Consider the following 18,205-nt stretch of genomic DNA (forward strand, 5'->3'; position numbering starts at 1 on the left):
TCATCTTAAACTGGACATCTCGCCTCACAAAATGGACATCATTAGGCTTGACATACACACAATCATCATCATCATCATCATGGCAAGGAGGAGGAAGGGACTTTGGCTTTTTGTCTCTTAGATGCCTTTTTCTTTTGGTCTGGGCAAGGACCTTCTTTTCAGCAGATGGAACTACCTTTGGCAAAAGGGTATCATTAGCCTTTACACACTTTGGCTTGTCTCTAAGATGTGTTTCTCTTTTGGTTGGTGCAAGGACCTTCTTTTCAGTAGACGGAACTACCTTTGCTTGCCTCTTATACTGGATGTCTTTTGGCTCTGTACAAAGGGTATCATTTGGCATCACACAATCATCATCATCATGACAAAGTGGGGGAAGGGACTTCGGCTTGTCACTAAGATGTTTTCTTCTTTTGGGCGGTACAACTGGCCTTTTTTCTGTAGGTTGTTGTAAACCTGAATATGTTGGCAGGACAGCTCCTGGCCTCGTATAACGGTCACCATTTGGCTCCACATATTTGGCACCAGCATCACCATTGGAAGAGGGGAGTTGGGGAGGGTCATCTTTGGGAGGTGATTTTCTGCATGGGGGAGCAGGGGACTTTGCACATTGCCTTGGACTTGCATTTGCTGGGTTGAGGTGTACTGGGCACCATCTGGCACCACATATATGGCAATGCTGGGTCATAGGATAATGGGCAGGGGGTGGGGAATTCAACCTATCATGTATTTTTCTGTCATTGTGAGCAATGGACTTGGCCTTGGTATGTTGACTTACACCTGCATTTGCTGTCATCTCATATAGGGCATCGTCTGGCCTCATAGATTTAGCCCCATCTGACTTGACACTTATGGTATCAGCATCTTTACCTATAGGGGGGAGACGGGGAGGGTCTTCTTTGGGAGGGTTTTTCCTGCAGGGGGGAGCCAGGGACTTGGTGTATTGCCTTGGACTTGCATTTGCTGGCATCTCATACTGGATATCTTCTGGCCTTATATATTGGGCACCATATGACTCTACATCCGCACCAAAAGGGGGGAGGCGGGGAGGGTCTTCTTTGGGAGGTGCTTTTCTGCAGGGAGAAGCCAGGGACTCTGTGTATTGCCTCGGACTTGCATTTGCTGGCATCTCATACTGGATATCATATTGGGAACCATCTGACTCTGCGTATATGGCACCAGCATCAGCACCAGAAGGGGGCAGGCGGGGAGGGTCTTCACTGGGAGCTGCTTTTCTGTTGGGTGGAGCCAGGGACGTCCCTGGACCTGTATGTGTATGTGTATGTGTGGGAGGGTTTGTTAAGTGACTGTCTACATCTATGTAATAATGGGGCTGTGAGATATCTGGCCCTGTAATGTGGGGTGGATTTCTAGGTGATTTAGCCCTCTTCTTGTGCCACATGGTGATAATGGCGGCAATAATGCAATAGATGACAATTAACGGAGTAGAAACTATGCCAATAAGAGCAGGTAGGGACCAACTGTTAGCAGATTTGTGGGACCTGTTGCTTTCTGGTTTGCTCATGACAGTCGTTACCTTTAAATTCTGTGGGATATCAGCAGGCAGTGGAACAAGACTTGATGTCATGTCAGTATTTCTATCTGTTTTTCCAAATGAATTAGGCGTTGACACTGCAGATGAGGAAAAGGCTTTGATATCAACAAACTGCGTGTCAGAGGTGGAACCTATAGGAAGTGTTGTTTGGTCAGTTTTGCTTTCTGTGTTGCCAAAAGTTGACTCTGCAGATGAGGTTTGGATATCATTGGGCAGTGTGGAAAATGCAGCACGTTCAGGACTTGTTTGGTCTGGATTGCTTTCTGTGTTGCCAAGCAAAGAAGAAGTTGCCTCTGCAGATGGGGTGGAAGGAGATGGGATATCAACAGCTGTGGAGCCTACATGAAATCCTGTAAGGCCAGTAATGCTTTCTGTGTTTCCAGTTGAAGAAGTCATTGACACTGTGGATGGGGTGAATGACCCTTGGGTATCAACAGGCAGTGTGGAAAATGCAGAGCCTTCAGGACTTGTTGGCTTTAGATTGCTTTCCGTGTTAACATTCAAAGAGGATGTTATCTCTGCTGATGGGGTGGAAGGAGATTGGGTATCAACAGACTTTGTAGCAGCTGTGGAGCCGACAGGAAATCTTGTGGAGTCATGATTGCTTTCTGCATTGCCAATTGCAGAAGACATTGACACTGCAGATGGGGTGAATGTGGCTTGAGTATCAGTGGGCAGTATGGACAATGTGGTGCCTGAAGGATTTGATGTTGGGTCAGTATTACTGGGTAGTGTGCTTGATTTAGAGCCTGGAGGTGTTGTTTTGTCAGTATTACTAGGCAGTGTACTTGCTGTGGAAGCTGAAGGACGTGAAGGAAATGATGTGAATGGGGCTTGGGTGTCAGTGGACAATTTGGTGCCTACAGGACTTGTGGTTTGGTTTAGATTGCTTCCTCCTGTGTTCTCAAATGAAGACGAAGGTGACTCTGCGGATGAAGAGAATTGGGCTTGTATGTCAGATGTGGAGCCTGTTGGACTTGTTGTTTGGAATGAATTTCTTTCTGTGCTGCCAAAGGAAGATGTGCCTTTGGATGGAAAGGATGGGGCTTGGATATCAATAGGCAGTGTCGAAAATATGTTGTCTGAAAGACTTGTTTTTGGATCTGGCTTGATTTCTGTGTTACCAAATGAAGATGATTTTAACATAGCAGGTGAGGGTTGGATAAAAATGGGTGGTGCAGATAATGTGGGGCCCACAGCACTTGTTGTTGGATTAGGATTACTTTCTGCAGTGCTGCTGGATATTGAATCTTCAGATGATGAGAATGAGGCTTGGGTATCAATGGGCCCTGTTGTTGGGATTAGATTGATTTCTGTACTGCCAAATGATGACGACTTTGACAATGGCAGTACAGATGAGTTGACTGAGGCTTGAGTGGATAGTGTGGAAAATGTGGTGCTGAAACTTGTTTTGGGGCTTTGGTTGCTTTCTGTATTGCCAAATGAAGAAGAAATTGACTCTGTAGATGAGATGAATGAGTCTTGAGTATCAATGGGCAGAGTGGGAAATGTTTTTGGGGTTTGGATGCTTTCTGTGTTGCCAAGTGAAGAAGATTTTGATAATGGCAATGCAGATGAGGTGGATAAGGCTCGGGTATCAGTGGATAGTGTGGAAAATGTGGTGCTGAAACTTGTTTTTGGGGTTTGGATGCTTTCTGTGTTGCCAAATAAAGAAGATTTTGACAATGGCAATGCAGATGAGGTGGATGAGGCTTGGGTATCAGTAGGCAGTGTAGAAAATGTGGTGTCTGAAGGACTACGCCTTGTAGTTGGGTTTAGACTGCTTTCTTTATTGCCAAATGAAAAGAAAGCTGACAATGCAGATGAGGTGACTGGGCCTTGGGTATCTTTGGGCAGTGTGGAAAACATTGTTCCTGAAGGATTTGATGTTGGGTCAGTATTACTGGGTAGTGTGCTTGATTTAGAGCCTGGATGGCTTGTTTTTAGACCCAAATTCCTTTCTGTATTGCTGGATGAACTAAATGTTGGTTTTGCAGATGAGGATGGGATGAATGGAACTTGAGTATTATTGAGCAGTGTGGAAAATGTGGTGTCTGAAGGACTTTTGGTTGCATCTTGATTGCTTTCTGTGTTGCCAAGTGAAGGGAAAGCTGACAATGCAGATGAGGTGAAAGGCACTTTGGTATCATTGGGCAGTGTGAGAAATTTGGGTCCAGGATTTCTTATTGGGTTAGTATTACTGGGCAGTGTATTTGCTGTAGAGCCTGAATGATTTGTTTGATCTGAATTCCTTCCTGCATTGCCAGATGAAGTAGATTTTGATTCTGTAGATGAGGTAAATGGGGCTTGGGCATCATTGGGCAGTGTGGACAATGTTGAACCTACAGGACTTGTTGTTGGGTCTGGATTGCTTTTTGTGTTGCCAAATGAGGCTTGTTTAAGATCCCCATACCCTGTGAGCTCTGGCTGGCCTAAATTGTTAACCTTTCTAGTACTTTCCAAATCTAACTTAGAGACCGATTTTGGCTGGTACTTAGGGATGCGCGTGAAACCCATCCTGGTACATGGCATACGGAATAGAGATGCTGTGTATCTACAGTTAGCTTCTGGCATTCTAGTCTCTTTCAGGATGAGAAGAAGGAAAACCAGCATGTGCCGCAGATTTCTTCCCATGTTCTCCTGGCACCTGAACAAAGCAAGAAGCCCCTCTATAGACGTCAGAGTATTTGGAACTGATCCAAATGGGCAGTTCATGTGTTCATGCAAGAAGAATCTCACACTTCGCTGTTGCCGTTCTGCTTGTAAAATAGCCAGCTTCAGTTTTGGATTAACGATACACTAAGTTACATGATTATGTTGATTGTCTGAAGCTGGCCATTTGAATATTTACACAGAGGTTGTTTACTCTTATTCCCTTTTACTGATATTAACATTATTTGTAATGGACTATTTACAAATCCTTACCTGAAAACACTTAGTTTAGGAAAACATTGTCCGGTTATTTTTACTTCACTGTTGGACATATAGCTTGACATTCATAAAAAAAAACTATAATCTTTTATGTAATGCCAATGTCATCATTGATGAAGCTGTGTTGTGTTTTGGTGTCGATCTGAGGGTTGTACAAGGGATTGAATACAGTCAGATGAAAGTTTTTTTCCTAGCCCTCCCATGTTTTTCATCTTGAAGTCTTGCTACGTTTTTGCTAGAAAATGTTGAAGGCAATAAACTGGTATAATTCAAGCAACATACCATAACATATTTATTGAAACTTACCTCTTGTTCTTATCAGAATATCTTCAGTTGTCCCTTTCTGTCCTGCTTGTTGCTGTTGTGTTTACAGAATATGTGCGCCGTGCCGGTAGCAGCTCCGAAGTAGCGTGTGAAGAACAGTCTTGGATCCGTCCAACTTATGTTGTTGCATAATTGTCTGGGTCTGGCTATTAGAATATTAAATATATAATATAAATAGTAAATATCTATGATAATGAGATATAGATGAGGTATACTCATGATATTTTCCAGGCTTTATTTGGTATTACTAAGCTAAACAATGTTCTGAATGTAGATTTAAAGAATTTGACAAAAACACAATAAATACATTGAGTCATTGTACATTAACTGTTAAGGTGGGAAGCTGTGCTTTAAAATGTACTGAGTCACATCATCAAATGGTGAATAAGCCTATTGGCTGATCACATTTCTGGAATTACATCACACTAACATATACCTATTCATTATTTAACCTATGTACAAATGTCATATGGTTGTGTTGATTGTCTACTGCCAGCTTTTTCATTTTTGCATTTTCAGCTTTTGCTTTAAGCTTTTTTTTGTCCAGGAAGAAATCAAATCTTTGAGTGAGCAAGTCTGTGACTAGACAAAAAATGTTATCAGTGATACACTTGTCTGAATGAGTTCATATCCAGATATCAACTGAGAATACTGCAGAGATGTAACAAAATTGAATATTAAGGTTACAAGGAAAACAGAACATTTAGCTATTGACCAAGCTATTTGGTGACACTATCATTATAGATAAATTAAATGTTCTTTTGCTTTCATCATCACATCTGTATGGTTTTACTTGATAGCCACATAGCTATCAACCTATCAGCCATTAAAGAAAAACTTTTGCTTTTTATGTTACAGAATGGGTTGCAATATTGACTTTTATCTAGAAATCCAATAACACAAGACATTATAGATGTCTGTGTATGTGAGATATCCCAATGGGAGATTTTATGTGTCATAGCATGGTACCTTTGGTTAACATTATGGTGTTAGGCAAAGACATTATGGACAGACAGAAAACATTCAGGGTCCCCATATGCACACCATAACCTTTATTACTTTATCCCAATGCAGTTAAGTATTTTTTAGGTTGTCTGTCTGTGTGTGTGTCTGTTAATGTGTGTTTCTGCAATTCCCAATATGCATGATGCAGCTTTGCCATACATACTCATTACTGCTATTTTTCTTTGTTAAACTCGAAGCCATCTTAGATTGCCATGTTTTTGTTTATGAATTGATACCATACTTAGGTAAATGCATATATGTAATCATATAATGCATGTTGCATCAACAACCATAGAATAGAGCACATTTGTATTTTATGGATGTGTCTTTGCTTCAGCCCCTAGTACAAATCAATAAATACAGATTTGATAACGTCAACTTGTTACAATTGATGGTACCATTGGTGACTCTATTTTACAAGGTTGGCTACACTGAAATGCTATACCCCCTTGGCTGTCCTATACATCTGTTTCACAGCAGGGTGCTTTTGTGATAAGGGTTGTTGATTTAGAATCTGAAGATTCTGGGTTAAAGTCCCAGAGGCCTGGGCATGCTGTGCCCTTGAGAAAGGTACTTCACACCTATTTCCTCACTTGACACTCCATTTGACCTCTCCCTCTCTGGTTTGAGTTGCATTATCATTTTGTTTAATCAAGAGATTTTGTTGTTAATTTGTTTCATAGTTGACTACATTAACTGATTATTAATTTGATTTCGAACTTAAGTTACCTTATGTTACTTAATTATGTTACTTTTATAATGTCAGTGATCACTCTGATTCGAACTCAGCTTATGTTACTTAATTATGTTGATTATTTTAAATTATTCAATTTATGTTAATATTGAGTTGAATTCTGTACATTTCTGTTGTTATAATTTCTAATTTTATGTGGACTCCAGGAAGAATAGTGGTCAGTTGAACACTAATGGAGATCTAATAAAAACAAACAAACAAACAAACAAATTTGTAGAAGCCTTTTTGGTATGGTGACGGGACCCTGTTCTCACCTTGTAACATCCTTGGTACTGAAAAGCCTTCCACAAGTAGTGCTGAAGTGCCTTCCAATGCATTACATGGCCTGAGATAGCTTCTAGTGCTCCCTTATATAGGAATATTGTGTGCATCTACAATACTGATAATGCATTTTGGTAAATAAATTCAACATAGACAATCATTTATGCATGATTACATCCATGGCCATTCGTGCTTTAACAGACTCTATCTATTTATTTATTCAAATGACAACAACATAACATGGAGCACCAGAGAGAAATTATTGATGCCATGTAATTTAACAGCCCTACACATTCTGATTAGAAGGAATAGGTATAAATTTTGAATAGCTCTGTATTATCATTCATACCAGTACTAGTATTTCGATGGTGGACTGCTCTTTGCTGAATTTGCATTACTTTGTATGCTGAGTGATTAGAGTACAATACAGCATTGCAATACAATAAAACTGTTACAATGCAATGTACATCACTGCAATACAGCAACAATACAGTAGGGTAAAATGGCTGCTACGTTGGTCTCAAATTTCCCCCCAATGTGTTTCAGGTGAAGCAGATAATGGAAGAGGCAGTGACCAGAAAATTTGTCCACGAAGACAGCGGACACATAATTGCTCTCTGTGGTGAGTTGCTTATTGATTTAACATTCATCATTATTCATCAATGCCCGGCAATTTCAACACCAGTGGTGTGAATTCCATTGATTGCAAGATCATGGCACTTATATTTCATCATCAGCTTTTTTCTGGCCAGGACTCTGTTTTTCAAACATCTGATTCAGTAGCAAAACTTACATGGAAAGTTTTGACTTGTTTTTTTCCCCACCTACACAGCATGTAAATTGTGAAGCTGCTGTGGTGCTCAGTATAACTTGCAGGAAACTAGGTCCCACATGGCATTACACAATGGTAAAGGTTACAGACATGATACCATATCTGGTATTCAGGTTTTGTGCCGCCAAATCCTTGCTGTGCATTCCCACCCACTGTTGGATTTGCAGTCAGAAGTCAGTGTGCTATGTATAGGATTTCTAATCTTTTCCTGTGTTGGAGAAACAAATCTGTGTCAGGCAGTACAAAGGAGCTGCATTCTCATGTTAAAACCATGTACATTGTTTTTTTTGTTTAATGTACAGTGTACATGTAGATTATGATAAAGTGCCATCATGATAAAGTTTGTGATAAAGATATCAAATGATAATTAGAAATATATAAGACTCTGACAAAGTGTTTGATATATCATCCATGATATTTGGAATTAATATCTTGCACTACTACAGGGGATGATGTGCTGTCATATCTAGATTTAAAGACATTTTCAAAGCAATGTTCGACAACATTTGTGGGGTTAACTCATAATCCTTAATGGAACAGCTGCAGCCAGCGATAGAGGAAAAATGACTGCAATTCTAAGTGCTTGTGACCTAAGGGAGTATAAAATGGTTTTAAAGTGATATCTTTAGGTGATTTACAATATTTCACTTAAAGTCCTCTGCCAATTGTGGTACTTAGAAGATAATATCAATGCAGAAAAATCCAAGAGTAGTTGGTAGTATGACAAATGAGATTGCCATGATAAAGAGAGGCTACATCCATGCATTTAGAGTTTCTACTTATAAGATAATCTAAATTGATTAGCTAAATTAAAAGCTCTTTATTCACAACCAATTGGTTGTGACTACGTAACCTTGCTACTCAATCATCCACCAACTTGATTAGATCATTCACAGATATCAATTAATCTGTGGAACCAAACATTGTACAGTGTTTAGCCTATAAAATTTAGCTTTCACAGTTTTAATAAAACTTTGAAACCTTTACTTTCTACCTTTTATATACATGTACATGCATTGGGACAGGTTTGGTGTAAAGTAGGGACAAAACATAGAGGTTGAAAGATATTTTGAATGTTTGAAGCAAAATCCAACAAGTATGCTCCAGGAGGTGTTGAAATTCAGTCTATCTGTCCTCAGCCCATTGCTTCCTAGTTACCATCATCCAGTAATCAATTGTAGGCTTACAAGGAATGCCAGACGTTAACAAAAGTCACACAGGTTACCGGAAAGGGGGTCAGATGTTTCGAACTCTACCCTCTCTTCTAGCAGGGGAGCCACAAAGTCGATACGCCCATCCATTTCCGTCCAGGGTAATTTACATGAGTGGAAAAATGGCTGTGTGTGCACTCAAGATCTTTCTTGAACATTTATTGTTGAAAAGGAAAAGTGAGCTCAAATCCATTTATCTGGAATGAAATTGAAAGTTTGAGGTTCTAAGATTTCACTGATTTTGACAGCGATAACAAAGATTAGTCTCTACAGTATAAACAGGTTCATTGTACCAGGGAAATTCCCCAAGCTCTTTGTGATAAGTACAATGAACAGTAGACCATAATGCCCAGTCCTAAGGATTGCTACCCTTTTCAGCAGTGTGCAGCTAGAAAAATATACGAGGCAGTCAGCAAAGAAGGCAACATACAGTAATTGAATTTTCTGCAAAAGACAGGCTCACTCAATGCTTGTCATTCCAGGCAGCAGACTCGTACTACCTTTTACATTCTGAGGGCCCCTCTTATCTGGCACTGTGCCCAGGCTGTGGAATGTGGCAGCACCTGGTGAAACACATGATTGACAAACACAAAAAGAATCTTGAGGCATGAGACTAAATAAGGGCTGTAAGACTGAAGATGTCTTGGAAGCAAATTTTCTACACCTTACAAAGTAATACTAATGAGGAAATGAATCCACATGGTCAGAGAAATCATATTCTGTATTCATCAATATTCAGAACAACTACAGCTCTTTTGTTATAGATTAATGGGATAATACTAAGTCTCAAAATGCAAATTAGGGAACAGTGAGGAAACCTTAAAATAAACCACAAGAACAAGGGGTATTGTTTTTTTTCGTTGCAAATAAACTCCTGAACCTACAATGTAAATATACCAAGGCATTACAATGTATATATACCAAGGCACTTATTCTTTTAATCCCATGTCATCTTGGAGTGCTTCACCTTTGGCATACTGAACTAATAGACTCATGTTCCAAACACAAACGTGTAGTACTACGTGTAACGTTACACAATAACAAGAAGCAATAACAAGTTTTGAAATCTAACCTGCCAATGTGCAAGCGCTCATTGGAAGGATTTCAACCACGTTATCTTCATGTATTCTGAGGTGTTACAGTTGTTCTCAAAATAGAAACCTGTGTAGATAATGGGGTGTTTTCCAAACCTGAACCTGAACCAAGTTATCATGGATAGGATTTCAAGCAACCGCATGTTATCTTAGACAATTCACCTTCGGCATACTAAAACAATGTTCTCAAAATAGAAATGATACTATCAACCACTGCCACAAATGGCCCAGCTGTACAATCTACCAGGTTTTGAATCGGGCACTAAAGTTTGCAGATATCGTCTGCGGTGGAGGCATTTATGCCAGCGGCACCTTTGAAGTCTTCAGTACCATCAGCCTGACGGCAGCTGTGTCTGATCACTGTGGCATGGCCCCAAGTTTGCTTTAGCTCTGTAGGCAGTAATTGGCCACCTGGGTGCAGTGCATGTGTTCGACTTGTCCTCTCTCTCAATCTGGTCATGTTGAGTGGGTAAATTCGTCTTCCATGCACTGCCTAAAAAAAACCCAGTCAAACCCAGCAGAACTAGTACCAAGCATGTTGTAGACATAGTGTCACATTTTCTTTCTTCATAGATGTTGTTTTTAACTGCAATTAGCCCTCGGGAATGTATTTGCAATGAACTTTCTTTATCATATGTTGTATGGGCATTGGTAGTTTTCTTTAGTATGCTTTGAAATTGGTGGCTATACTGAAATATTAAGTATAATGTATTTATTTTTTAAAATACTTACAATGTTCAGTGCAAGGCAAATGGGAGCAACCATGCTGCTTAAACATTTGTTGGAATACCATCACAGTACACCAACCTTCAACCTTTCCAAGTGATTGGATCTCATCAACATTCATATCTTGTTTCTCAATTTTCTTAAGCCTGAGTGGACCCTTGAAAAGGGATGTCACCTGCCACTTTATTTTGAATGTCAAATTGCTTTGCTAAGTATATCACTAATGGAAAACCAATCCTCAAACACCGACCCTTGTATCTTTAACATTTTAAGTAATATCACAGAAAATGTTATATATTTCAGGCATTGAAAGTATGATGTGACAGAAATTATCTCCTATGAAAAGAATGCCTTTGCTACATGTAAAAACATCCATTAAAGTCAGACATCCAGGTAATGAGATACACAAGAAAATTGTTACTCAAAGAACTGGATAGATTTAGCCAGATACAACCTGATACCACATCCTTGTGAATTATTCTCAGAAAGTTTATGGGTTGATTCATATTTGACACCAGACTACCATATCTTATATTTCTTCGGAGTACATGATGTATTTATAGCTTGCATTTCCTTAGGCCGTATGTGCAAAACATTTATAGTTTTGTCTTGACTGTCGGAAGAGTAGCTTTTCTGCAAGCTTAGCAGGCTGTGATACATATTTCCAGTGTAATTTCCTCTGATCCAGTTCATAAGACATAGTGCATGACCCAGCCTACAATATATCCCATCCTTCTCAAATTTCACACATTATATGGTCTATATGATAAAAGGGTAGGGAGAGTGGGAGTGGCATTTCCTCAGCAGTGAGCTGATTTTTGTGACACTTGGCTTTTGATAGCATTATTAAACTTGACCTGGGGCATACATCAAGTCTTATAAACTGATAACTTTGATTACAGATAAGGTTTAGTGTATGCTAACCCAACCTTTTTGTTGTGTCAGCACACTATAAATATTTGGGTGCACCAGTGCACCCCAAAAAAAATTTGTTGCACAGCTCCAAATTTGGGTGCACTAAGGTGCACACGCACCCAGTATTTTGAGCCCTGTCATGTCATGAAAAACTGCCTTGCATTCACTTACAAGGTGCAACACCTGCCTGTATGAGAATGTGAATATAGATGGTGAAAATTCATCACTGTCAAAGCTACAGGTTTGCTTTTATGAATAATCGTTGACTACTCAAGTAATCTATTAGTAAGCCGCACGTCGGTGGAACTAATAAAGTCATACTTAAGATGGATGAATGTCCGTGCTGTTTTTGATCCGGGGCTACCTGATTGAACACAGGCACACAGAGCTCCTCTACATGTAGGTGTATCAGATTTGCAGACTATGTTAGGCTACAGAAATGCAATTTGCTGAAATCAATGTGAAACATAGTTTCAGGGAGTGACTCTGTAGCCAGATTCAATTTTTCCTTCAGCACAGACCTCTTGCTGAATTTTTCCAGGAATATGTCTGAGGACCAAGAAAAATAAATTGATATTGCCTTAATCTGGGCAGTAATAGTTATCTTTATGGACTGGCTAGTTTTATCATAAATGGAAGGGGTCTTATCACAGATTAAATCAAACTGTGGGATCTGATTTTACACTGACAGATTGCTTGGCCGAGTGCATCTCTTGTGTCTATAGCACTGACACTGTTGAATATTCACAGTCTTACCATTGATTTTTCCATGGCTGCAAAGAGAGCCTTGGACAAGTTCCAAGGGAGAGACAATGCTGAAATACTTGAGATGCACTGCAACAGACAAGCATGCTTTCCCTAAAATGTTTTCAGGCAACTGTGAATGGGTTTTATTGAATTCTATTTTGGACAAAGCAGCAGCAGGGGCAGGAAGCTGTATTTTTAGTGCTGGTAGCTTGGCTTTTATGTATTTAGAAACACATTTCACAACCACATGACATTCATGTATGTGACCAAGAACTTTGAAACATAATTAGGAAGCTAGAAGGTATTTTGAGTATCAAATGACGGTCTATAGTAAAATTCTCCACATGTATTAATCATCATTTAAAACTTTTGTCTTTGTGTAAATTTGATTATTGAAAATTTATTACCATATAAGTAATCAATTCAATTTATTTCAATAGGCTGAATTTACTTTCCATTTAGCAGTACATAAAGATTATCACAGCCAAAATGGCTGTTAAGCAGCATATGAAGTGTTGATATCGATATGAACAGTATATTTCATTTTTTGCATGTTTTTTGAATTACTGCTAATGAAAATCATTGTGACATTTTGTGAGATGATATGTTAGACAATAAGATACTTTCCTTGACCCAAGGTTGCAAATGCCTTCATCAGTATTAGCCAGCATGCCTGTCAGTAATGTATTTCATTAAAGGAACAGCACAGTTAGGAAATAGCATATCAGAGATAACAGACTGTCCTTAGTTTTAAAGGACACGGCGACAGATGTCTGAGGACGATAAGCTTGCAGAACACCCACTGGTGACATCAGGGAGCGCGCACTTTTTAGGAGGCTGTAAATTATGACAGTTCATTTAGAGAGCAGGGAAGAAACGCCGTGTACTTTATTCAAGTGAAAATCTGTCTTGACAAGTGCTTAAAAAGTTTTGGCAAACTTTGTTGAAGGAATATTTTGTGTTGCATTCAATTCGGTTATCACCATATTTATGGATTTTTGCTTAAACGTTATTGAATGATTGGAAATAATGTGACAAATCAGTGCTGGTTCTTCAATTTTTTTATTTACTAGGGAATATGTATGTCTGAGACATAATATTGAAGCTATTAGAGAGGCATTCCAATTCAAAAGTAGGCTTTCCCAGTGTGAGTGGTTCAAACCTCACAGTCCAGTCTTATGCAGCTTGTAGCCAGTGTACAAAACTGGTGAGCTACACCAAAAGGCAGTTTACTAGTTATGTAAAACAGAATTATCCATCCAAAGGATTACTTTCATGTATTACTTGTCCAGTTGACCTGTGTTTCCACCGGATAGCTGACCTTTACAACAGTTATGTATTCAGCACCCCGGACAGGCTGACCTTTCAGTTGGTCTCTGAAAGGTTCCAGCATACAAACTACTTAATGTGTCAGGAAATATCTGTGCATCAGCTCATGAAGGATGTGCTTGTAGATGTAACACCTGTTAAAGGTTATGGATGATCTTTATGTATGTCAGGGCAAATGGAGACAGAAGGTCAGTAAGCAGAAGATTTACCGGTACGTTTCAAACAGCTAGTAGGATTTGAAGGTATTTCAATTTGGTAGGTAATAAATCTGATAATTTTCCTCCCACAGCTGGTGATAGAAGCTTGTTTCCTCCATGATACTAGTTATTGATCAATAAAATACCAGTTATTGATTGATTGATTATTGGTTTTCCTGCCACAGCTGCTGTGGAAGCCTGCCTCCTCCATGGGCTGAAGAAAAGGACCATCTCCTTCCTGAGCGGCAACACGGCAGCAGCCCTCATCACCAAGGTGGGGAAGGACTTCCAGCCGGCTGCCGACCTCACCAAGAAGTGTCAGGAGATCGAGCTGGAAAATGAGAAAAAGTATGGCTTTCTTAACAAGTCTGGCTTCCTTTAAGAGACTGTCCACTGAATATCAGTCTACTTAGTACAGTATGTCTACTAAATGTATTCTGGTCACTGTACTAAATGGGTTTGAAAAATGATACAATTCATGGATCAGTGGTTTAGTAAATTTTCACCACAGCTGGTATAAATGATAATATATATTTCAAGTCAGACTTACTGAGACAATGACAAATGGAAAGTCAAGGTTTATTGAACATTTAGCTATAAGATTACCATGCTCAAGTTATCAGCATGAAAGTTCATCTGAGTTGGTAAATTACATTATGAAAAAAATTTTCAAGTTATGGCTAATTTAAGAACTTTATGCTTTGTGCTGAACTTTAGTTTTTCCTTTGGGACAACTGAAATGTCATAGAAGTTAATTGCACCATTTTCAGTATCTTCCCTGCAGCTGTTTTGGGCAGATTTTAGTGGAAATAATTTGATGCCTCTGGCTGAAACAGGTTGCAAATGAAGGCCTTTGTATGAAAAGAAATAAGAAAGCAGGCAGCCAACCACCCACGGTGCTATCGATTCAGGAGAGCCATCTCTTGGCGATGTTTCTGTCTGGAACATACTGCTAATGGAAGCCTGAAATGAGAGTCTCTCAGAGTAGTCAGCCACCCACTGTGCTAATGATTGTAGATAATTATCTCACTGATTAGTCCCTGTGGTGTATTGAACTGGCATTTGGCAAATTGCTTGCATAACATGGCTGGTCACTGGTACAGATTATCGGAATGATACTGCAAAAATCACAGGTCAAAATCCAGAATATCAATGTACCTGTCTAGTGTATAATAAGATTACATTCAAGTTAACATAATTATATTTTGTGCACTTGAAGGCCACAGAATCTGACCAGGAGCCAGCAGGAACTTTAAATCCTGCATAAGAACATCAATCTCCTTGGTTATTGCAATGAATTCCCATCCCCAATATGCTTCCCAGAAGACTTTTAAATGTCTCATTTCTTGTTATTATGATCTCAATCTTCTCTTTTCGCAGGAGACTAGCCAACCTGGGGATCACAAACATCGGGAACGAACTACTGAAGAGACAGAACAGCTTCACGGGAAGCGCACAGGCCCAGAACAAGTACCTCTGGTCCCGCATGGCACTGTACACCAAAGTACTGGCCAGGATTGTCGAATACCTGACTGAAAATAGCAGGTACATTGTTTTAGCTGTTTATACAGTGAGGTGGTTCTCCTCAAACATAGGGCCTCCAGCTTTAAGTCCTATTGTGTGGTTGCCTCTAACCAGCACTCATTTTTAGTTGAGCCAAGTGAAGAAATACCTGGTGTAAAGTGCCATTCCCATGGGCACAACAGTGGAGCGTGCACACCCAGAACCTTTTAAAATTAGATTCTAAGCCAATAACTCTAGCCACAGGACCACCTTGTCACTGAATACATGTTACTGAATACCTAAGATGAAATGCAGTTTTGTTGCTTGAAACGGGAAGTAAATTTTTCCAAATATGCAGCAATGCCTGGAGAGCAACAAATAATGTCTTTAATAGCTTGGTCTGTCCCTAGATCATACAAATTGTTGGCCGTTAAGTTGGCCAAAATGAAATCAGCTTGCAAAAGTCATATACTCCACGTTAAGCTATGGCTATAAAAGAAACACCTTGCAATAACTCATGCCTAAAGTGCACATTAAGATGGTCAGGTTGAAAAGACCCTCTTATTTAGAAGGCCATGAAAACATGTTATAGATAGCCTTAATCCAGACATTTTACGGTTGCACGTACCTACACTTATATTGCATGCCGTGTTAGCAGTAATGAAAAGACCTGCCACCAACAGTCTAGATTATCCTGTAAAAGTGACATATAAAATCTAATACATCTCAAAGTATATACGATATTGGGTGATAAAAAAGTCAAAGTGGTATCATATGCTATTACTGTGGCTTTATTCATTGCTTCAGGGTGTGAAATAAGTTTTTGGATATATTTGGGGCTCTTGGTGATAAATTCAGGTTGCAAAGTCCAGCCATTGATTCTGCATCAGATTCTGGAAGTTAGTATTTCAGCTACATTCAAAAAGACGTATAAAATGTTGCATCTGAGAATACGTTTGATAAAAGTAGTTGATTGAAAATAGTTTTATATTATGCTAGTTGACTGACTGATTGATTGATTGATTGATTGATTGACAAAGCTGTTTTCTCTTGTTGCAGTAAATACTATGAAAGTAATGCGTTACTAGCAGACCCTGTGGAAGGAACCATCTTAGCATCTTTACTTGGTGAGTCTTTACTATAAGAGTTTTGTATCAATCCAGATTTCTCTTAATATAGTTGTTCATAAATTTGGATAATGTTGTGATGTGCTTGAGGACTAGTCTTCTTGTGTATCTTTATCTATACTGGTCAGTCAGAAAATTTATACCACATGACTTTGTAGGCTCATTGACCTCAGTAGTCTAAATTACATTCTGTGCTCATTCTTTAGAATGTATTGCCCCTGCAGAAACCGGTAAATTAAATGTATTGTGCATAGCACTTTGGCAGAACGTCTTATATTTAAGGTCATATTTGCATATCTAAGGATGACATCACATCAGACTCTATAATAAGTCTATGTTGTGTTGAAAAAAAATACCAACCCATACACGCACATACAGATGACAATAAATATTCCCTCTTCCCCTGCACGATCCCACAATGGAATGCCTTGCCTGGCCCGGTAATCATGGCTCCCACCGTTGAGTCCTTCCGGGCCAGGCTGGAGGCCTGCCTGCCTTAGACCAAGGCCTCCCCCCCCCCCTAAAGTTCCCCAACAGGGGCTATATGGGGGTGTAGCCAGGGCTTGTATAACATCTTACAGCCCTTGCAAAGATGAAGATGAAGATATTGCCAGGCAGTGCATTAATAACCCAATGAATAGATGTTAATAGAGGTCATATATAACTTGTGCCCTGTAGTTGGCCCCTGTGCTCTTGACTTCTCCAAAGTGAAGACCCCGGATCACTACTGGACAGACCCCACTGCAGACGAGCTGGTCCAGAGACACAGAATACCCAACCAAGCCAACCTCAACGGGCCCCCCTCCCCCAACAGAAGACCTCATCTCAAGGTGAGAAACATGAACATGCGAAACATTTATTCATATACTATTATATTAGTTACTGTAGTCTAAATTAGGCCATTATAACCAATTTATGTTTTGGTTCTCAGAAATTCTTAACAAATATTCAGCAAGTGGTCAAGATGACAGGAAACTTGAATCTGGTTAATCGTTTTCTGAAACTGTGGGTACCAAGGTATAACAACAAGTTGTATGTATCACCTACTGACCAGCCCAATGGTTCCTGGACCTTTTGGCCTAGTGGTTGTGTGTTTGGTTGTGACGTACGACGTGGGTTCGATTGCTTAGAGTCAGAGTCAACCTTGATTTTGTCTTGTCTTTTTCCTCTTTCTCTGGCGTTACACACACTCAGATAATTCGGATGGGTTCAGGCGGACCGGACGACTTTGCCAGCCGGCTGCCGGTGTCTCCCAGAGACTATGTGGAATCCCTGCACCAAAACTCCAGAACTACTCTCCTGTACGGCAAGAACAACGTCCTGGTGCAGCCCGTAAGTGTTGCTATAAACTTTACCTCACAACAATTCTACAAGGTACAAAGTATGGCAATGCTATTGCTATTAATAAAACATTACTATGAGACTAAGATTCTTCCTTGCTTACTTGCTTCATTCTTTGCTTATGTTAAGTCCACACTCTATCTCGAGTTGTGTTTCTGCCCATATGTCTCTGCTCTTCATTGCCTGGTTTATGTTGTCAACCTCAAGCCTGTGTCCCTCTTGAGTATGTCAATGTAGGTTGCTACTGGTCTTTCTGGCTTCCTCTTCCCATGCCTGGGAGTCCAGAGCACCATCTATCTTACAAAGACTTATCATAGTACCATCATCGTAATGTGGGAATGCTTTTATCGTCAACA

General features: G+C 39.7%; 1 protein-coding gene across 6 annotated transcripts in view; it reads left to right on the forward strand.

Annotated features, from left to right (window-relative positions):
• The window catches only part of LOC109463293 (small G protein signaling modulator 2-like), a 42,789-nt gene that overhangs the window by 11,640 nt on the left and 12,944 nt on the right, over positions 1 to 18,205 (forward strand). For all 6 annotated transcript variants that reach the window (XM_019760043.1, XM_019760076.1, XM_019760067.1 and 3 more), the window contains exons 3-8: positions 7,374 to 7,449; positions 14,064 to 14,226; positions 15,259 to 15,423; positions 16,441 to 16,508; positions 17,187 to 17,338; positions 17,703 to 17,840. In XM_019760043.1, the coding sequence (XP_019615602.1) occupies positions 7,374 to 7,449; positions 14,064 to 14,226; positions 15,259 to 15,423; positions 16,441 to 16,508; positions 17,187 to 17,338; positions 17,703 to 17,840 (762 nt within the window). The remainder of the gene's footprint in view (positions 1 to 7,373; positions 7,450 to 14,063; positions 14,227 to 15,258; positions 15,424 to 16,440; positions 16,509 to 17,186; positions 17,339 to 17,702; positions 17,841 to 18,205) is intronic.

Source organism: Branchiostoma belcheri, unplaced genomic scaffold, assembly GCF_001625305.1.
Source record: "Branchiostoma belcheri isolate BF01 breed outbred unplaced genomic scaffold, Haploidv18h27 scaffold1, whole genome shotgun sequence".
NCBI lineage: Eukaryota > Metazoa > Chordata > Leptocardii > Amphioxiformes > Branchiostomatidae > Branchiostoma > Branchiostoma belcheri.